At 40.6% G+C, this 22,629-nt stretch overlaps 1 protein-coding gene across 5 annotated transcripts; it reads right to left on the reverse strand.

Moving 5' to 3' along the window:
- Nucleotides 1–142: 142 nt before the first annotated feature.
- Nucleotides 143–19,682, reverse strand: LOC103699212 (uncharacterized). 5 transcript variants are annotated; one of them, XR_015973687.1, is made up of 6 exons: nucleotides 19,277–19,682; nucleotides 18,609–18,770; nucleotides 5,284–5,403; nucleotides 1,502–2,118; nucleotides 1,370–1,435; nucleotides 143–1,230 (listed from the first exon to the last, which is right to left on the reverse strand). XR_015973687.1 is itself a non-coding variant. In XM_039134290.2 (5 exons), the coding sequence occupies exon 1, from the start codon at nucleotides 7,713–7,715 to the stop codon at nucleotides 6,237–6,239; it is 1,479 nt and encodes a 492-aa protein (XP_038990218.2). In that variant the 5' UTR covers nucleotides 7,716–8,370; the 3' UTR covers nucleotides 143–1,230; nucleotides 1,370–1,435; nucleotides 1,502–2,118; nucleotides 5,284–6,087. The 5 variants fall into 5 exon arrangements, 3 of the variants coding, with proteins under 3 accessions (XP_038990218.2, XP_038990220.2, XP_088567952.1); XR_015973686.1 differs by having other exon boundaries at nucleotides 5,284–6,087; XM_039134290.2 differs by lacking the exons at nucleotides 18,609–18,770; nucleotides 19,277–19,682 and adding an exon at nucleotides 6,237–8,370 and having other exon boundaries at nucleotides 5,284–6,087.
- Between the last annotated feature and the right edge of the window lie 2,947 nt (nucleotides 19,683–22,629).

The raw sequence follows: 22,629 nt of genomic DNA on the forward strand, positions 1-22,629 counted from the left end.
CTCACTTGTTACGTAGAAAACCAGATATCCAAATATCTATCAATACATTAAGCAAAATACTAACAATGATTTTTCAAGAGATCTCATCTTAATATTCAACAATATCAAAAAAAAAAAATATAGTAAAAGCAAGATAGAAATCTTGTATCACAGAAATAAAGCATGGACAATATAAATTAAAAATATAAATACATATAATAAATTAAATATTTTATATAATTAACACTTTGATAAACACAGGCGCCGCTCATCCAGTAATAGTCGTGCTACAACTTCTTGTGAAACTTGTTCAAAACCCTCTTGGCCTCAAATAGGCTGATCCTACCACGCATCGCAAGCCCCACTAGAATCTCGAAAATAGCAGCCAAAAGCATCAGAATTTACAAAGAACATCAAAGTAGGAGGAAACGAGGACGGCCGAGAGAGGATGGAAGCTAAATGAGATCGAAGAAGCCATGCCATTATGGTAGTAAAGTCACCTTCAATACCACAGTTTTTCAGCACCCAGCATCAAGTAATAGCAGTTTAAATTCCCACACGCTGCTGTGAGCTCCACCGAATGGTTGCCGGCTGTAGAGATCGACCACTCGTATCTTGAATGATATAGCCGGCGCCTGCTGATGTAGTATGCACGCACCCATCCCAGTTTGGCTTCTACCGGAGCACTAAGCCGGCAGCGAGGACACTGCAAAACTCCGGCTAGTTGCTGTGGTGAATTCTGGAAGATTATACATCGTTCCGGGATTTCCAAATCTGCCAGAGAGAGATAGATAAGCTCCATTTGAGCACTAGAAGCAGCAGCAGTCATTGGGGAGGATTCATCGAAGGCTTTGGTCTGATACCAACTTGGGCAATCGACAGCCATCCAAATACCAAGGACCTTGGGGCAAGTACAGTAAGATATAATCAAGGGATTCATCACCACCATGACAGCGGGGGCATAATGAAGAGCCGAGGCCAAATTGGTGAAGTAGATTAGCAAGGGAAGCCTTTCCAAAGCAAGTTTCTATGAGGAAAAACCTTTTACAATATGTACATTGCGGACCACAATCAAGAAACATGGGAATTCTCTGTCGATGCATTTGTCTTCTGAAATGCTCTCCCCAACAGATCCAAGTCCTTGCCTCCTCCAGCGGTTCAAGGCATTTGCATAATCTGTTTAGCCACTGGTTCTGGGAAGGGCGTGACTCCATCCCCCATTGCCATGGAAGGAATGCTTCACCTGTAGGACTGGCAGTAGGCACCTCCATATTAACAACAATGATGTCCATTTTTGAAACAGAAATCCAACCAAACTACGGATCAGTGAAAGTATCTATTACGCTCCCTTCCCCACTAGAGCAACAGAATTGAAAGGCAATATGCTTACCTAATATGGAGATGATCTCCCAAGCTCTTGAGCACTGTCTATTAGGTTCAGAGGTTGACCAATCACCTGCAAATGAATACTTAGATGACACCAAGCAAGCCCATAAACAATCACTGCTCGGAATTAATATACCTGAAGATTTACTCAACAAAGCTTCCCACCAAGTCTTCAAATTGGAATTCCAATCCAAACCTGTGATGGCAGCTGACATATGACATCCCAATAAATGGTATGCAAATTGTGACCAGCTGGATGGTTCCCCCATAGAAAATATCTTATCATCCTTTCAATCAGTTTAGGAAACTGATTGGGAAAACGTGAGGCACATTGCATGGATCGACCGAGGTAGCACCGCTGGCAAAGGATAAATTTCTCCATTTCCACAAGTCCAGAAGATGATCAATCTGATTCTTGATGATCTATAAGTCTGTTTGCTTCAATCTAACTCCTTTCAAAGAAACCCCCAGATAACGCCCAAGCTCCTCAACATTGTGAATCTACAGGATAGAGGTTAATTCATGGACAATGGAAGACAGGATATGTGGACTGAAGAGTAGCACTGATTTGTCCAAATCCACCCTCCAGTAGAACTTGATGGAAATTGTAGCGGTCATGTCGCCCGGCATGAGATAAAAATAGGCAGCTGTCAATGAATAGAAGGTGGCTGATTGCCAGCCCATCCTACTTAGGTTTATAGCTAGAAAGGTGACAAGTTTCTGTCTCAAGATCTAGTGCCTGTAAAAGCATTTCTGCACACAAAGGATGAACAAATGTGGAGAGATCAAAAGAAAGGAAGTATTGGAGAACAAAAAGAAAGAAAGGATTGAAAGAAGGAAAGGAAGGAAGAAAGAAAAAGAAAGAAAGAAAAGAATGAAAGAACATAGAAAGGAAAGAAAGAAGAAAAAGAAATAAACAAACAAAGAAACGTGCGGTAGAGAATCTGGGACACCCCTTCTCACATGATTTAAAATCTTACTGATATTGTGATCTATTCTTTAAGTTGTCATGCAAACCATTAGTACAAAAGCTCCACGAAATCCAAAGCCATATTTATTAAGAAAAAAAGGATAACTACCGAAGACAGCATAGTCTATTATAGAGAAATAGTGATGACAGCTCCAAAGAAGAGAAGAAAACTAAAGAGAAATCCCAAAGTACATACATCCACAAAAGGCAATGAAGCTGAAGAAAAAGAAGTTGCATAAACAAGGCCCAGTCCAACAAGTATATGCTTTTATAGGCTAAATAGCAGTTCACTTCAAGGAGAGGGTAGGATTTTTCTAATGTCCATGATGATCATGTGAAACAGATAAATATCCCAGTAATGATAAAGTGGTAAACAAAGCACTGTTCAAAAACAATATATAATTGTACTATTTTCACATCAAAGTCACATTGCGATCTACTCATTAGGCTCTCATGAAAACCATTTGCAGAAAAACTCCACAAAATCCAAGCAAAAACAGTATTGTCCATTATAGTGAAACGCTGACGACAGTTCGAGTGAAGGGAAAAAAACAATTAATGATAAATCCCAATATATATACGTTCATAAAAGGGAATAAACTGAAGAAAAAGAAGTTCGATATCTGAACAGTTATCAAATTGGAATGCTTTCTCAACACACCATGTGCCAATACAGTTCTAAAGCTATCTGATCTTTAAACCACACAAATAAACACAATCTCAATATCAAACAAAAGCAAAGGGAGCATCAACTAGCAGCAAGAAGTTACTTTTGCAAGAACTATATACACGATTTGGTCCGCGTCCACCCTCGGGTTGTCATTGGGCCTTTTCACAAAGGATGCCCCTGATATGAACCACCAACTTCATCCCCCCCCCCCCCCCCCCAACCCCAAAACTAAAAAAAGGAAAGGAAGAAAAGAAAAAAAACAAAAACCATACATTGAGAAACCAGTTGGGGGACCATGAAACCTAGAGACCCCTGAGAAACCACATTCTAGTATAGTGATGATGCCATGTTCCTCAGCCTATACCCCTGTTTTGGTGCCATCAGAACGAACGCCAATAGGTGCACAACTTATGAGCCCCTTGCCCCCATCACCACTGCCAAAGCAGGGTCGGCAGCATGAGCATGGCAGGGGTCTTAAGCAATTGTATAAAGCTCAATCCTTTGGTCAAACAGAAAGGAGATAGAAATGAGTACAAAGATAATATGACAGAGGTGAAAAACAATTTTGCAAACCATAAAACCAACAATATGTAAAATTAAAAATACATTTGGAATGAGAAGGATGACATGGTTTTCTCTGCACAACACACATAAAACAGTTCATTTTACAATGCCACTGTGAAGACGTGGCACATAAGCATAAATTACCATACTAAAAACCAAGGTCTACCGTACCGGGTCCGGTAGGCGTACCGGTTGCCTACCGAACCGGTACAGGCCGGTTCGTACCGTGCTCCGGGCGGTACGAACCGGAAAGCTCTTCCCCGCCGGAACCGGGGAAGAAGAAGAGAACCAGAGAGAGCGCGGGGAAGAGAGGGAGAAAGCCCACCTTCGGCCGCCATCGGAGAGCCGCAGAGGGGCGTCGGAGGCCGGTGGGGGGCGGCGGAGGCCGGCGGGGCGCTGCGGAGGCCGCGGCCGCGGCCGCGTCCACTGTTTCGAAAGAAAGAGGGGACGCGGCCGCGTTTTTTAATTTGGGGATTTTAAGTGAAGTCGGCACATCAGTTGCCGACTTCACTTAAAAATCCCCAAATTAAAAAATTTGGGGATTTTTAAGTGAAGTCGGCAACCGATTTGCCGACTTCACTTGAAATCCCTAAATTAAAAAATGGGGCCGCGTCCCCTGTTTCTTTCGAAACAGTGACGCGGCCGCGGCCTCCGCAGCGCCCCCGCGGGCTCCCCCGTCCCCCGCCGGCCTCCGCCGCCCCCCACCGGCCTCCGACACCCCTCCGCGGCTCTCTGATGGCGGCCGAAGGTGGGCTCCCTCCCTCTCTTCCCCGCGCTCCCTCTTTTTCTCCTCGTCTTCTTCGTCTCCGGCAAGGAATCGGCCTGTACCGGTTTCCACGGCTCCGCTGTACCGGTAGCTGGCCGGACCGGTTTGTACCGGCCCGTACCGGCCGGTACGGGCCGGTTCGGCATACGCTGCTAAAAACAACTTTACACATTAATGTTGACTTATAGAAAATGGAATGTAAATTTTCTTTTAAACAAAAGCGGTTGCTCATTTTTCAAAACATGTAGGTCAAAAAAAAAAGGAACAGGTTCATAGCTTGGTGAAAGGAGTAACATGATTTCTGTAAAGAAGAATCATCAAATGCATTAAGACGATAAGGCAACCATAAGGTGTGATATACTGAGTTATGAACAAGTCTCAATACACTTCAGGCATGGAAGGTTGTGATATACTGAGTTATGAACAAGTCTCAATACACTTCAGGCATGGAATTTTAATTAAAAAAAAATACAAAACCATATTATTATGGGCTTTTATCTGAAACTAACAGGAAAGGCTTCCTTTAAACCTGGCTGATCCACTTGTGATGAAATGGTCAGGCAGCCCTCTATGATTTTGGATTAATAATAATATATAATCACCTAAGCTCATCTAAGAAATGGAAAAATTGAATACATTGAATATCATTAGCGATTAACATACGATCCACATAACATAAGCATGTCAATAAAGTAGATCTAAGACCTCAATATTCATGATGCATGAGAAAAAATTAGCTATTAACCTGACTTGCTTATTTGTGCTTCTATGCTCTTTATTTTACTCATTCTTCTCAACATGTGGTTATTATGTTCTGATGATAACATGCTAAGAACACATTTATGCAGAGAGGATTGCTAAAAAGAAATGAACATCTCGAATATTTTATAGAAATCAAGCTATACGGATAAGCATAAAGGAGTAACAAGTGCAAGAGGCTTAACTTACAGCAAAAGTGATGCAGCGAGAGTGTGTCTATAGCATGCACAATGTTGATGGATCCTCATCTATTAATGTACAAGTTCAGAGATCAGACGATGGAATGTAAGCCATGCCGCACAGTCCAACCTACTCATCGATGCCAAGGTGGAAAGACCAGCACATGAGAAACGAATATCGCAAGCACAATTAAAGGCTAAAGCAGAGACCGATATATGGGTTTTTCAGAAAAACTAAGACACAACACAGAAACACAAAGAACCACACTGAGTGCATCTTAAATCAAGTTGAAAAAACAAAGGGATCATTTCCACATTTACATACAAATAAGCGGTACTCAGAGAGCAGTCCTCTTTTAGGAGAAAGTAGGGTTTTCTCATGTCCAGCCAACAGATGGATGTCCCATTAATAATAACTTAGGAAATGTAACAGCATTCAAAAACAATGTATTACTGTATATTACCACGTCATAGAAACAGTGCTAAATATTAAGCTCTCATGGAAACCATCTGCAGAAGAAGACGGACAAATCCAAAATGACATCAATAAAAGAAAAAATTACTAGCGACCACAGTATCATCTGTTACAGGGAACCAGTAGAAGCAGTTACAGAGAAGGGAGGAAAGAAACACTATAAAATATTAAACCCAAATTTCATATACTAATAAAAGGCGATAAAACCAAAAGAAAAAGCAGTTCCTTTTCTGAATAATTGCCGCATCACAAGGCTTTCTCAACACTCCGAGCGCCAATACCGATTCAAAAGCCATCTGATCTTTAAACCACACGAATAATCACGATCCTGATATCGAACTATAAACAGAGGGAGCACAAATTAGCAAGGAAAAATGACAACGGAACATAAAAATCAACTGTCGAAACATCACGGTCATTTTTAAATAATAAAAAAAACATATAAAAGTTTTTTCAGCAGTATGAAAACTGTTGCAAAGATTGCATACCTAATGTGGTGCATATCCACCCATTTGCCCAACTGGTGGCCTTGGCATCGGCACCTGTCCAACAGGTCCTCCCTGATAAGAACCCCCACCTCCACCAACAGCCTGTTGAGACACATGCTGAGTACCTTGAAATCCCGGAGGACCCTGAAACCCTGGAGGACCTTGAAACCCTGGAGGCCCCTGAAACCCTGGTGGTCCCTGAAACCCAGCATTCTGATACCCCATGTTTCCCATTCCATAATTCTGTGACGCCACTGTCTGAGGGGCTGCAGACGGAGGCACAGGCTGCTGGCCTCCGGCACCCAAAGCCGTGGCCAAAGCAGGGTTCAGTGATGCAAGCACGGCAGGATTGATCCCGAAAGATCCTGGATTCTGTCCAGCTGCCGCCAGCATTGCGAGCACTGCAGCATTCGGCTGCATCCCCTGTCCAAAAGTTTGTGTCCCGCTAAGACCCAGAAGTCCTTGCCCCAAAATCGCAGCTTGTTGCGCCAAACCCATATCCGGCAGCGTGCCGCCATATCCAGACCCATTGGCACCACCCATGCTCGATGGCGCGTCTGGAGTGGAGGCAGCATTGGATGGGGGGGCCGCCATTGTGGCTAAAGGCCCAGCTGCTGCCTTAGCTTTGCTATCGGTTGCCTTCTGGCAGTAGAGCAGGTGGCCCTCAAAGTTCTTGTTCGGCTCCTCGAGGGCTTTGCGAGCGCCGTCCACGGTTTTATAGACGAAGAGGGCGAACCCCTTGGGCTTCCCGGTCTGGCGGTCGAAACCGATGGGGCCCTCCTCGATCTCCCCGAACTTGGAGAAGAAGGCGTGGAGGCGGGCACCGTCGATGTTGGAGTGGACGTTCCCGACGTAGATCTTCCTCGGGAGGTTGTCCTGGGAGGCGGCGTTAGGGTTAGGATTGGAGGAGGCGGTGTGATGGTGGGGCGGCGGGGGATGAGCAGCGCCGGAGGGGGCGCCGGCGGAGGCGAGCTGGCAGGCGGTCATGCGGTTGTCGATGAGCTTCTGTGGACGGCGGAGGGCGCGGCCGGCGGAGCGGCGGTGGCGAAAGAGGAGGAAGCCGTAGCCCTTGGAGCGACCGGTGGCCTTGTCGGCGACGACGCGGCAGTCCTCGATCTCGCCGTAGCGGGCGAATGCGGCGCGGAGGCCGTCGGAGGTGGTTTCCCAGCCAAGGCCATGGACGAAGAGCTTCCGGTGGGCGGGGTTGAGGTCGGCGAGGCGGTGAATCTCGGCGAGAGTGGCCGGGTCGGAGGCGGCGGAGGACCGGAGGAGAGAGATCAGCTGCTCCTTCGACAGCGGTTCCAGAAGCTTCCCCACGTCCTCGTCCTCGTCGTCGGCCTCGTCTTCCTCCACCGGCGGCGCCGCCGCCCCCTCCGCGGCGGTGGCAGAGTCTGGGATTTGGGATTGGGGGTCGGAATCGTGGTTGGGGGCGGAGAGGAGGTCGTCTTCTTGGTCGACCTTGCGCTTCTTGGTGGCCATGGATGGAGATGGAGGCTTCGAAGGTGTCGTCGGGGGGGAGGGGAGGGTTTGCTTTAGGGTTTTAGAAGACGTACCAACGCGCGTCAAACGTAATGAGAGAGAGCATGAAGGAGAGTGTAAAACATTTGACGATGCGTTTGCTTTCTGGAGCCAACGATGGCGGCCAAGTCTGTAGAACCGTCACGGCGCCGTTACAATGGTGATTTCCGTCATCGGAGGTTATAAGATGGAAAAATAATTAGATTTTTTGCGTAAATACACTTATGAATATCAAATTTTACGTGAATATCCTCCTAAAATTCATATTTACATATATATCCTCTTAAAATACTTGTTTTGCTATTCTATCATTTTTTATTTTTTATTTTGCATATGTATCCATACCATCTAACGCCGTTAAAAAATTAACGGTTTTAAATTAAAATGACTAAAATATCTTTAATTGTTAGACGTGCAAATAGAAATTTTTATAAGAATATACAAGCAAATAGTATACCTAATAACAGTTTCGAATCTTACTATCAATAAAAAATGCTTTCTTTTTTCTTTTCTATTTTTTGGTTGATGCTGGGATATATGCTGTTGCAACAATTGTTATTTTATGCCCAATAAATGCAATCTAAAGCTAGCTTCAAAAAACTAAAAGTTCAAAAAAAAAAAATCTTTTGATATAATGATAACAAATAATTTTAATGGCATTGCGGAACACTGAAGTGGAGAACCTTGCTCATGTCCAACCTTTAGCACTCCATTATATAAGAAAAATATAAATCCTCTAATCATCAATTTAATTCGACATCCTTTACCTCGGCTCGAATCTCTACTATATGACCTACATATAAGTTTGTCATTAGTTTTGATTTTTTTTTTTTTGGTAGAATTAGTAGTTACAACTTTCAATATTGGAGTATCCTTCTTCAGCTGAATGTTTTGTTTAATAAGAGATATTGTTCATCAATGAGAATTTTGTTTGTTTAATCTAGTAATATTAGTTAATGAATGTGATAGAATTCAATTAAATGCAAGAACTTCTACTATCAAATGGCTTTCCAACACGAGACAAGCTTATATTGGTGCAGGTCCAGATAAGCCTCTTTCTCAAAACTGCCCAAATTATTAGTGATTGTTAACAGAGAGCTAACGTCCATAACAATGCATAGATCTGAATTTTAGTGCAAATGAGAGAGATAAAGAATGCATTTAGATTAGGTATGGAAGTCCAACGGTAATGACGTAAAAATAGGATATTGAAGAATAATGATGTAAAGCAAGATGGAAGAAGTAAGACGCTCCTATAACGTAACTGGTAGGCACTAATGAAGGCTAAAAAAAGTTATCAGCACAAAATCTTATTATCTTAAAATGTTTGGAAGTGCGGAGGCCAAAAAAACTTATATATATATATATATATATATATATATATATATATATATATATATATATATGCTTTGCAGGAAAGATGATACCTATCAAGCGAGCCAATCCAAAACAAAGATCATAAATTGTAAATGGTCTAAACAAAGATGAGCACCTATTTTTTCCACAATAGGTATTGGAGGTTAACCAACCTCAAGTGATGCGTCTAAATAATTGGAGTTGGTAGATCGTTCACTTTTAATAAGCTTGTAGAGCAAGGTTTGCTGTATCAGTACTGGACCCCATACCGGTGCCACACAAATACAGTAGCAGTACGGTATGGTACGAATTTTTTTTAGCATACTGAGAACCGGTACGCCACCCATACCGGATACCGATATTGAACCGGTATAGTACGCTTTGTGCCGCCCGGTTCGAGCCGGTACGATATGCTCTGTATCGTCCGATTCAGGCTGATATGGCATATCTTGCTGTGGAGAACCATGATCTAGCATTCACAAGGCTCAGGACAACAGTACTTCATTGATGAAAACTTAAAAACTGATAACCAAAATACCGCAATGGGGCAAGTCCCCAAATCTACATTTCTGATATTATAAAAACAACAATAGGAAATGCTTTCTAAAACTGATGGTGAATTGTCATGTCTGAGAGCAAGTAGGAAAAACCGAAAGAGCATTCTGCAACTGACCAGACCGTTAGTCTTCAGGAATAAGAGCACTGAGCATTGTCCTAAAGCAGCTCAGTGCCTTGGCATGCTTCTTTTTTCTTCTCAAGGGGATCCCAACGGAAAACATAAATATAACAGTAAGGTAAAGTTCAGGGAGAACTGAAAGATAAATCACATCGTGTTGAAGAATGAATGTGGGTTCCTAGTCCTTCTGAGTCCAGAGGCATTCAACAAAACTGAGTAGACAGGTTACTACCAGCAAACAAGCACACATGCGCGCGCGCGCGCACACACACAAAAAAAAAAAAACCTGAAAATACATGCTCTCAGTCATAACCTTACATCAAGAATTTTTCTAATTACAGCAAAATGGTGTTGTTGGATCTCTGAATGTACATTGAGCCGAGCCTATTCAAGTGCATGGTATACCAATATTAGAGTATATTGACTTCAGATTCCAGTAACGCATTCATTTAATATTTATCACACATGGAATGAACTAAGTATCTTTGAATAGACCAAAACACCTAAAAATCCTTTGAATGTAGCCATTGGCAACTTAAGTTACATGTTGCACCAACATTTTTCATATTAGTCCCCGAGGCCACAGGATATACCACTGATTGAGATGAAGATAATGAAGAGTTCCTATAGAAGAACTGAAGGCTGAAAAGACAGTTTATTGGTTATGATTATAGTTATTATCTGAGGGATCAAACTTCTCAAAGCGAAGTCCAACTAGAGGACACGGCAATGCAACTAAGACATGATACCATATAGTAAAGAATGAAACTGGGAGCTGAAAGAAAGAAAGCGTCTCCTCATGTGTTGGAATTGAATTTGCTTTCTGGTGACTTATCCTGTTTCTTTCTTAAAGTGAGTTAATATAAGGCATTTGATACTGTCTAGAAAAAATGACTTGGTCGATCAACAAGCTTTATCAAAACTATTGTATTATGAATTGCCTAAATCCTGTCAGGTCATTTAACATCTCTTAGCAAAGCTATTCCCTTTGTAACAAAGGGTTGTTAAATTAGTAGAAGGTACACAATGGCAATTCCACTGTGGTTACCAGAACCCGAGCCTTACATACTTTAGGACTAGGTGCACTTGACGTTTACTTCTTGCAAAGAACTTCTTATAATGTAGAGTTCAATATAAATTCCAGCACCCAAGTCCCAGTCAGGAATTTCTGACTTGTGCACTTCCATGGAGTTTGTGATCCTCCAAATCTCAGAATGTTTAGCTGAAACCAAATTACATAATGTCATTCGCAATGCAAGTTAATATCATTCGCAATGTCAATGTCATGGAGCTAAACTGGAAGCATGAAGCATAAACTAATATTCTGGTCACACATATTATAAAGAGAGCGAGACTAGTTTCTTAAGATGTGTTGGAATATTTTAAAATTCCAATTCTGCCCTTCTTTGCTTTTTGCCTTTTTGTTTAGTGTACTTCCTTTAGTCCCACATTGGAAAGAGATAAAACTTAAAAGGTCTTTATGTAGTATTCAGCCTTTCTAACTTGGTGAAGCAAAGAAAGTAGGTAGCCCACACGCGCATGAGCCCAATGGAGGTCCAAGCCAAAATTGGCGAATCCGATCCGGAAACGTTTAACCGGGCGCGTCGCGCTCAATTATCACGCGCAGGGGGGGACCCCCCCCCCCCCCGCGGGTGTGGGCTTGAGTCAGGTTTCTTTTTGCCGTTTTATTTTTTGAATTGTTTTGAATAAAACGTCGCGTCTTTAAAACCTCTTTCATAAAAAGACGTGTCTTTTAAATACGCCTCTTTATTTCTTTTTTAAACCCCATCAGATCCGATAGAGTTATCTAAAAAAATCTCTCCTCTCTCTGGCTCTCTGGCCTCCCTCTGGTTCCCGAAAGCCTCTGCCTCTTGGAGTGATCCAGTTGTTGTATCCTGGAGGATAGGCCGCCATTACCTGCTACACCGAGATTCAATCTCCGAGGGGCGCGATCTATTCTTAAGAACAGTGAAATCACGCCTCAACTGATAAGTTCTTCCTTCTCTCCATCTATAATTTTTCTTACAATCTTAAGAATATATCGGCATGGATTCTGCTATGATTACTGCTAGATCAATTCCTGATACTTCTAAAATTGAGAGTTTCAATGGTATGTATTTTAAGAGATGGCAAGAACATGTTTATTCTGCATTGGATATGCTTAATTTTGCTCAGTATTTAAATCAGTCAAAACCGATAGAAGGGTCTGAAGATTTTGACGCTAAATTCAAAGAGTGGGAACATGGAAATAAAATCTGTAGACACACAATTCTGAGTACACTGTCCAATGAACTTTTTGATGTCTACTGTTCATACAAAGAAGCTGCAGAAATTTGGGAAAATCTGAATAAAAAATATGTGTTAGAAGATGCTGGAGTACAGAAATATGCTATAGGAAATTTTCTGCACTTTCAAATGTCCGAGGATAGGGATGTGTCATCCCAAATACATGATTTTCATAGGTTAGTCACTGATCTTAAAAATGAAGATATAATGCTTCAAGAAGTTTTCCTAGCCGGCTGTTTGATTGAAAAATTACCTGAGTCTTGGAAAAATTATAAAAATAGCATGAAGCACAAAAGGAAACATATGAGTCTTGAAGATGTTATTGTTCATATTAGAATAGAAGAACAAAATCGAGTCAGAGACCGAGAACAATTGGCCAAGGAAATGACTTCAAAAGCCAATGTAATAGTCAGCAAACCAGGTGGGTCTCGTTCAAAATCCAAGAAGCCTTATCTCAAAAATGATAAGAAACCTAAGTTCCAAGGTCCTGTTTTTAAAAAGAAAGGAACTTGTTTTGTTTGTGGAAAACCTGGACATTATGCTAATCAATGCAGGTTTAGAAAAAGGAATGATATATCTGCTAAACCAAATGCTAACTTGGTGGAGACAGATATTATTGCAGCAGTTGTGTTTGAAACCAACATGGTTATGGGAGCAAAGGACTGGGTGGTAGACTCTGGGGCTACCAGACATATTTGTGGAAATAGAAGTGCGTTTACTTCCTACACTCCATTGAATGAAGGCGAAGAACAAGTGTTCATGGGTGATTCGAGACCCTCGCCAGTGGTTGGCAAAGGAAAAGTACTCCTCAAGCTAACATCAGGAAAAGTCCTTTCCCTAAATGATGTGCTGCATGTTCCTAATATCCGTTGGAACTTAGTATCTGTTTCTTTATTAGGAAAGGCTGGAGTTAAAGTGTATTTTGAGTCTGATAAAATTGTAATGACTAAGAACAATGTTTTCATTGGGAAGGGTTATTGTAACCAGGGTTTATTTGTCTTGAATGTAACCGAAACTATGAATGAAAATGCATCATCTTTTGCTTATTTGATTGATTCTGTTGATGTATGGCATGGTAGATTAGGACATGTTAATTTTTCTTATATCAAGAAAATGAAAGACCTAGGCTTGTTAAATAATATTACCTTTGGAAATGTGAATGACAAATGTGAAGTGTGTGTAGAATCTAAATCTACTAAAAAGAGTCATAAGTCAATAGAAAGAGAAACTGAATTACTTGGATTAATACATTCTGATTTAGGAGATTTGAAAAACACTCCAACTAGAGGAGGAAAAAGATTTTACATAACTTTTATTGATGATTATTCTAGATACACTAAGGTATATCTACTTAGGACTAAAGATGAAACTTTTAAAAAATTTCAGCAATATGTTACTGAAGTAGAAAATAAATTTAATAAGAAAATTAAAAGAATAAGGACTGATAGAGGAGGAGAATATGAGTATAATCTCTTCAATAAATTTTGTGAAGATAAAGGTATAATCCATGAGATTACCCCACCATATTCTCCTGAATCTAATGGAGTTGCTGAACGTAAAAATAGAACTTTAAAAGAAATGATGAATGCTATGTTAATAAGCTCAGGAGTACCTCTTTATTTGTGGGGGGAAGCTATTCTTTCTGCTTGTCACATTCAAAATAGAATACCTTATAAAAAATCTGGTAAGACACCCTATGAGTTTTGGGAAGGTCATGTACCTAACCTTACATATCTTAAAGTGTGGGGGTGTTTGGCCAAAGTTCTATTACCTGAACCAAAGAAAAGAAAGTTGGGACCTAAAACCTTTGATTGTTTATTTATTGGTTATGCATTAAATAGTGCTGCTTATAGATTTTTGGTATTAAAATGTGAATCTAATATTATGGAACCCAACACTATAGTAGAATCTAAAAATGCTGATTTCTTTGAACACATCTTTCCTATGAAACTAGGTAAAGAAAAAATTGACTCTCTGCCTCATAATAAACAAGAAAAGGAGGCACATGAAAATTATGAAATTGATTTAAGAAGAAGTAAAAGAACTAGAAAAGAGAAAAATTTTGGAAATGATTTTTACACCTTTCTTGTTGATAATGAACCTCAAAATTATAAAGAAGCAATAACTTCAGCTGAAGCACCTTTTTGGAAGGAGGCTATTAATAATGAAATAGAGTCTATTATGTCTAATCATACATGGACCTTAGTTGATTTGCCTCCAGGTGCTAAATCAATTGGTTGTAAGTGGATTTTTAAAAGAAAGTTAAAACCAGATAATTCAATTGATAAGTTTAAAGCAAGATTAGTAGCAAAAGGATACTCACAAAGAAAAGATATTGATTATTTTGACACCTTTGCACCAGTTTCTAGAATTTCATCTATTAGAGTACTCATTGCATTAGCATCCATTCATAATTTAGTAATTCACCAAATGGATGTAAAAACTGCATTCTTGAATGGAGAATTAGATGAAGAAATTTACATGGAACAACCTGAAGGTTGTGTTGTTCCTGGTAATGAACACAAAGTTTGTAAATTAGTAAAATCCTTATATGGATTAAAACAAGCACCTAAACAATGGCATGAAAAATTTGATAAAGTATTGATATCTAATGGCTTTCTAATTAATGAGGCTGATAAGTGTGTTTATAGTAAGGTTGTTAATAATGTTGTTGTAATCATTTGTTTGTATGTTGATGATATGCTTATAATGGGAACTGATTTGAATATAGTTATAGATACTAAGAAATTCTTAGCTTCAAATTTTGATATGAAAGATATGGGTGAAGCTGATGTAATTCTTGGGATTAAAATAACAAGAAGTTCTAATGGACTTATGCTATCACAAGAACACTATATTAAGAAAATTTTAAGAAAATTTGAGCAATATGATAGTAAACCCGTATCTACTCCATATGATGCTAGTATACATTTAAGAAAAAATAAAGAAAATGGTATTTTACAAATAGAATATGCTCGTATCATTGGTAGTTTAATGTTTTTAGTTAACTGCACTCGTCCTGATATTGCTTATGCAGTAGGAAGATTGAGTAGGTATACTCATAATCCTAGTAAGGATCATTGGAGTGCTGTTCATAGAGTACTAAGGTACTTGAAAGGAACCATTAATTATGGTCTGTTATATCGTGGATTTCCAGCTGTACTAGAAGGGTATAGTGATGCAAATTGGATCTCTGATTCAGATGAGATGAAATCCACGAGTGGATATATCTTTACTCTTGGTGGGGGTGCAGTATCTTGGAAATCATCCAAGCAAACATGCATCGCTCGGTCTACGATGGAGTCCGAGTTTATTGCCTTAGAAAAGGCAGGTTCTGAAGCTGAATGGCTTAGAAATCTTGTGGGAGATATTCCATTATGGAATAAACCAACACCTTCTGTGTCTATTCTTTGTGATAACCAAGCTGCTATATATCGAGCTAAGAATAAAGTTTATAATGGAAAGAATAGACACATAAGGTTGAGACATAATATTGTAAGGCAGCTGCTTGATGATGGGATTATATCCCTTGAGTTTGTAAAGTCAGAGTTGAATTTGGCCGATCCTTTGACAAAACCACTAGGTAGAAAACTAGTGAGTGAAACATCGAGGGGGATGGGACTAATGCCTATATCAAAGTCAATAACGATAGAAACCCAACATGTGTGATTGGAGATCCCATGAAGCATGTTCATATGGGTAATAACAAGTCGCTAGTTGACTGTGAGTACACTATCATATTTAATTTGAAAATCCATCCCTATGGTGTAGATAGTGCAAACTGCAGTAGATAAGGATGAGGTAAAGCTCTTAATGGATACCATAGTCCTTAAGGATGGTGTGTCTACCTGCAGTACACACTTGATGGATCCACCTATATGGGTGTGGGAGTGGGGCCGCTTCCTATGAGAATTAGGCAGTTCTCTAAAGCACTCATGAATATCCAGGTAAGGTGCATGGCCTATTTGCACCAACCCGTTTAGAACAAGCCCAGAACTTGAGAGGTCAATGTGGGCTATGAGTCACTGATTTACATAAAGGACTTTTGGTTCATAGAAATTTCATGTTTCACCAAAAGTTCTGTAAGTCATACTTACTAGTCCTAAAAATGGTTCATAGTCTCAAAGACACCAATTTAATGCATTGAACTCTCGCGCTCGTTAACTTATTATTGAATTTTAAAATATGTGGGGGATTGTTGGAATATTTTAAAATTCCAATTCTGTCCTTCTTTGCTTTTTGCCTTTTTGTTTAGTGTACTTCCTTTAGTCCCACATTGGAAAGAGATAAAACTTAAAAGGTCTTTATGTAGTATTCAGCCTTTCTCACTTGGTGAAGCAAAGAAAGTAGGTAGCCCACGCGCGCATGAGCCCAATGGAGGTCCAAGCCAAAATTGGCGAATCCGATCCGGAAACGTTTAACCGGGCGCGTCGCGCTCAATTATCACGCGCAGGGGGGGACCACCCCCCCCCCCCCGCGGGTGTGGGCTTGAGTCAGGTTTCTTTTTGCCGTTTTATTTTTTGAATTGTTTTGAATAAAACGTCGCGTCTTTAAAACACCTCTTTGGTTCTCTCTTGATAAAACGGGCGTCTTTAAAAAACACCTCTTTCATAAAAAGACGTGTCTTTTAAATACGCCTCTTTATTTCTTTTTTAAACCCCATCAGATCCGATAGAGTTATCTAAAAAAATCTCTCCTCTCTCTGGCTCTCTGGCCTCCCTCTGGTTCCCGAAAGCCTCTGCCTCTCTGTTCTTCTTCCCGAGATACTCTTCTCTGTTGTCATTCCAAGAGTGCGGTTCTGGGCTGTTCGACAGTATCACTGCATCTGCGAGTGTACGCTTGGAGTGATCCAGTTGTTGTATCCTGGAGGATAGGCCGCCATTACCTGCTACACCGAGATTCAATCTCCGAGGGGCGCGATCTATTCTTAAGGACAGTGAAATCACGCCTCAACTGATAAGTTCTTCCTTCTCTCCATCTATAATTTTTCTTACAAGATGAGCATCAAGAACAGAAAAGGATCATATGTGCACCAAATTAGAAATCTCATAACCTGAATATACTAGGAACATAATCATGCCCACAATTTTAACGTGGATAACAAAAATACTAGCTATTTTCCTACTCTCATAAAGTGTGCCTCTTACCTTGTTAGAAAAAAATTTGCAAGACCTTAGAACTTGATCCTGCAACAGGTTAGAAGGAATTTTATGGATAGAGAAGGAAAGGCTCCAAAAAATTATGAAGCAGGAGATGTGAAGCAAATGATTGCTCATTGTGCGGGCCAAAGGCATATCAAGTATGGTCTCAAGGTGGAGGTCCAAGAGATGGGATTCCCATAAGAGTCCTGGTTAGAAATATCAGCCTTGCTGATCTTAGTCCAAGGCTTCTTTTTCTTCCCCCACAGTTACTTTGTTCAACTAACAATAAGGCACAAGACTTACTGAAAAGAACTAACTTCAGTGCAGGTATTGCTTTGTAAAGCTAGAAATATGGTTTTTTAGCCACGTGTCACATGACAAATTTTCATCACTTCACCTGTGCACAAGGTCATGGTTCTACCTTACCTCTTTTTTCCTGCCAGGTTATATAAAAGAGTTGTCAAGATTACTTTTCCTTCTATTTGATTATCTATGTTCCACATATGGCTACTAATAGCAAATTCTATAACAGTCAGTCAAACATCATTTTATAATACAATGATCCACATTGTTATAGAATTTCAGCTCTTGACGACCATTCTTATTATAACCAAAGCCTAAGTTTTACTGTAACCTCTCCAGGAACTGGTTAGCCTCCAAATATGCGACACTGTACAGTCCTAAAGCCACTATTCACTGTACTTTCTGAGGAAAGAACCCTGGTTTCCCAGGTGAATCAGCAATAGCATTCAGCTATCCTGCAAGAATTTTGGAAACAAATGGATTCAAAGGTACATAATGCAAAGAGATGTAGACTAAGTTTTACCCATCTCAACTAAGTTCTTCAATAGAGAAGAACAAGAGGATAAGAGAATCAAGAAATTATGTTCAGCTACCCCTCTAGGCTCTGGCTCGAGTCCCAAGTGTGAGTACGTCACACCCGGCACCACCCCGGCTACTAGCGGTTCAAGAGCGGTCCTATACCTCAAGTCCAAGCAGTGGCCCAAGTAGTGAGCTCCGATCCACAATTTAATCGTCGCCGCAGCGATTCGAACTTGGGACCTTAAGGTTAGAATTTCTGCTCCTTGGTGGCTTCAACCACAGCAACCGGTTAGTACCCCCGATATCACCCGGTCAAAGTCGTAGAAAGCTTTTTTAAAAAAAAAGAAGTGCAAATAAAGTGCACCCGAATTCGAATATTCAGAAGACTGCCCTCAAACAAATGCTTTCATCCCCGGCGGGGCCCACCGCGGAACCCAAGCACGCCTAAAAACCCGAAACATATTCCTCTCTACGTCCGGACCGCGGCCAACCAGGCGCAAGAAAGCGCGGAGCCCCCGAGACCAAGGATTTCTTGCTAAAAGTTGGGGGGGTTAATGGAGAGATTAAGCTTACCGGGGGAGGGAGTTGGGCCTTGGCGAGGGCGGCGGTGAGGAGACCCGCGGCGAAAGACTCGGCGGCGCACGATAGCGGGGCCAGGGGGGCCGGAGCCGGCATCACTGTTTCCATTTTTTTCTCTTGGTGGGACGGCGGCCGGGATTTCGATTCCCGGTGAGCCTGGGAAGGGGGAGGAGGACGTGGGAGAAGGAACACGAGCCGTCAGATCTAACGGAAACCGTTAAACAACGAACCGAGCATTTATTGTCCCAGCAAAAAAAAAAAAATTTCTAAAATCAGAACTTAGAAAAACCGAATTTTTTAAGTTTTTGAAGTATTTTTCCAGACAAAAGCTATCCATAAAAAATCGACATGGAAGAAAAACCTATCAAAACCCCGAAGTTTGGGGAGAAAAAAGGGGGAATTGAATGAAATCAAAGGGGACATCGAAGGAAACCGGTGCGAATCTCGGCAGAGAAAGTTAGTCTGAGATAAAAACCTCCCAAATAGCAAAAAACAGAAATTTGGAGAAAAAAGATACAGAAATCTCGAAAAAGAGCAAAAAAGTGCCTAAAACGCAAGGATTTGTACCTGAATCAGTAGAAAACATGCGAAAAATCATTTTTTTTCCGGCAGAAAATGGGAATTTCAAGAAGAAAACAGCGAGATCGGAGTAGAGAAGGTACCTAGGAGCGAGATCCGAGAGGGGAAAGAGTGGATCTGACGCTTTTCGGCGCTAAAACCAGCTGGAACGGAGGAACCCGGCGCCAGTCATCGTCGGCCGTCAGATCCCGACCCGATCTCGATCGGAGGGCCGAGAATGAAGGAGAGGAAGAGAATAAAAAGAGAGAGAGAGAGGAGAGAGCAGCAACGGGCTTCACTGGAAGCAGAGAGTGGAGAGATTTTTTTTTTTCCAACAACGAAGGGGAAGGACAGATGGGGGAGACGGGCAGGACGGGCAGGGCGGGCAGGCACGGCGAGCTCGCTGAACGGAGGCTATCGGCTGCCCGTAGAAATAGGTGGGGAGGACAAGGTGGGGATTAGAGGGGGAATTAATTAGCCCATGGTTAAAATAATCCGCGGTTTTGGGTCTTAGTGACCGTTCTAATCGAGGCCTCTTTTAAAAGCCGGGTGGCCCCCACTGGTGTGCCATTGGGCGAGGAGACTGGAGTGGATGGGAATAGGATTCCCCTGCTGCTGGGGTTCGCCTTACCGCTTTCTTAACCATGGTTAAGATTTGTGGTTAAAACTCAAGGGAGGCGGATGGAGCCTTTGGATATCAGTTAAAACCTTGCAACACAAGCGTCTAGTTGTAATTTTGGCAAGATATTAAGATGTAGTCACCTACTAGTTGGCCTTACCTCCTAGTGATTCTAAAAATTGGTCATTTGGGTTCAAGTTTGGCGATCTAGTTAGTTGTCCGATCAGTCTGGAAAAGGATTGGATTTAAATCATTTGGGATATAGAGGATAGAACGAGCTTTTTCTACTCAGACCAAGTGGGTCCGAAGTAAGGATGATAATTTATGATCCGATCCGTCAACCTAATCTGCGAACAATCCACTTTAAGCGGGTTTGGATTAAATATAAGTAGGTTTGAGTCGTAAATGGATCAACCAGTCTAAACATGTTTATTAAATGACTTCGATTTAGATTTAAACTTTTGACTCGTTTAATAATTGGATCGGATTACGGCCCAACTCGTTTAACCTATTTAAAATATGTTTAACTTATTTAACCTACTTGAAATCTTCCTAACTACTTAAACTATTTAAATCCATTTAACCTCTTAAAAATCTAATTAACCTATTTAATAAATGAGTTATATAGGTTGGGCCTGGTTACCTGTTTAATAAATAGGTTGGATTCAAATTTAAAATTTTGATCTACTTAATAAATAGGTTAGATTTGGGTTGATGAATTTTTAGCCCAACCCACATCTAACCCGACCCATATCTGACCCGATTGCCACCCCAACACCAAAGTGCAATTAGTTTCTAAGTTAGATTTAACAAGTTGTAGATCTCATCATGGTTAGAGTTCAAAGCTAAGTCATGTGCTCCATACTGTTTCTGTGACTTCCTAGATAACAGGACTCCAGCGGAGTGGTTTGGACCATATCCTGATATGGTTTTGACTTTGGAAATACTTACCAAGAATGGCAGATCTTTCACTATTGTTCATTTTGACATTTGCTTCTCATTATATTCTTTTCTATATTTACTTGGTATGACTATTTTATCAACAAATATCTATGCAAAACAAGCACAATAATGGTAAACTATAACTACCAATATAAGCAAACTTTCTTCTCTTGCCTATGATAACACCATTTTATTTGGAGCGAGTGTATGTATCATGAACTATTATTCCAATCCTCCAAAGTAGGCAAACAAAGGGATTAGATAACTATACTCTCAAACCTCGAACCATCTTACATAAAATCACTCATCCAATCCAACTTGGTTCAAATTTGCTGCCGCCAAAATCCAATCCTAATGCCAATAGATCTGCATTGCAGATCAAGAAATGCTGATGCAGAATCTTTCTCCACTGGAGTTAAAACTTTAGACTTCAGAGAGCCAAGTGGAGAGCTAAGTTTTTAGTTTTCCTTGTATGGATCAAGTCCAGCTGAAATAAATTTCTTTGAACGACGTAACAGGAGGTGATAGGTCGCCTACGACCACCCGCGGTAGCCATTACCAGCTCTTCTCCAGTTTTCGCGGTTTGTCGTGTAGCGGGCGCTTCTATTTTCATAAAGCGTATTCTATAAACATTTTAAGTCCGAGAAAGTTCGTTTCATAATATCTTCTCTGCCAATATATTTCCAAGCCGGAGATAGATTCGTTCCGCATACACGTGGACGAGAATGGGTCGAAGAAGCTTCCAGAGAGTCTGAGGTGCGACGAGACCGCATAGAAGTGTGAGAGCAGACGTATGCGACGCGTTCTCACGAGAAGACTCATCGGACTATCAGAGTACGTGGACGGTAGATGAAATGTTCTCGTAGAGTTTTTGTATGCGAAGATTCGCGCTTTAATGGAGAGGAAGCTTCGCGTCAACGGACGCAAGGGAACCGTGAACTGTTCTCTCGCCAGTTAACGGTCTCGAGATCAGTCAACGTGTCTCCTTTCCAGTGGATTGCGGCCGCAACTGGCTTGGTGTAATGGTCTCCTTTACCTAAGATTTTTTTTTTTTTTTAACCAAAAAAGTATATAGAAACTAGGAGACATATTTCGGCTGCTAACGGGCTGGACCGTAATATGATCCGATTGCGATTTATCTACTGTTCTGAGGTAGAAATTTGTTGGATCCCATTGGGTTCGTATCAGGTTTAGATATAGGAATAGGTGCTCCAAGAAAATTATCAATGCGAGCTCGGACCATCGAATAAATTGGAAATTTAGCAGACCTCTAAGAACAAAATAAAAAAATATAAAGAAAGATTTTTGAAAAAAAAATTATTGAATTCTTCCAAAAAAAGAGAGGATTTGTGACAATATTAGGCTTGTTCCATCGCGTGTCCGACCAGAGATCATAGATCAGGATCAGGGCAATCGCTACAGTACTCATAAGGAACTCTCCCTGCAAGTTTACAAAGCATCTTATCACGGTATCATGAAGCAAATAGTAAAATAAATTTAAATAATTAATGTTCAAAATTTAATTTAAATAATTAGAACTAGATTTTAATATCTCAAAGAACCAACAATATTTAAAAGATCTTACATCAAACTTTAGCCAAATTCTGGTCTAAATTTAAAGATATAAAATTTTGCCTCTAGTCACTCTTTCAATCATAACCATATGCCATCTTAGTTTCCAAAATCTATAAAAATAGTGAGATATGGAATAATGAGCTAGATAGCCTATAAGCAATGAACACTTTAATCAGATTAATCAGACAATAATTTAAATCATTATTTATAGAAAATAAGTATTTCGAATTTATTAATTCAAAATCAAGTCTAAATATACAGCATTTTCAAAACATTACGCATGTTAAATTCAATCTTTCTTAAAATCGAATTTCGTTCATA

The sequence above is a fragment of the Phoenix dactylifera genome, chromosome 15, assembly GCF_051530095.1.
Source record: "Phoenix dactylifera cultivar Ajwa chromosome 15, Ajwa_hap1_PhDact_Kaust_v1.1, whole genome shotgun sequence".
NCBI lineage: Eukaryota > Viridiplantae > Streptophyta > Magnoliopsida > Arecales > Arecaceae > Phoenix > Phoenix dactylifera.

What these genes read in the sequence shown, in the direction of transcription:
- LOC103699212 (XM_039134290.2), bottom strand. Translation starts at nt 7,715, where the DNA reads ATGGCCACCAAGAAGCGCAAGGTCGACCAAGAAGACGACCTCCTCTCC.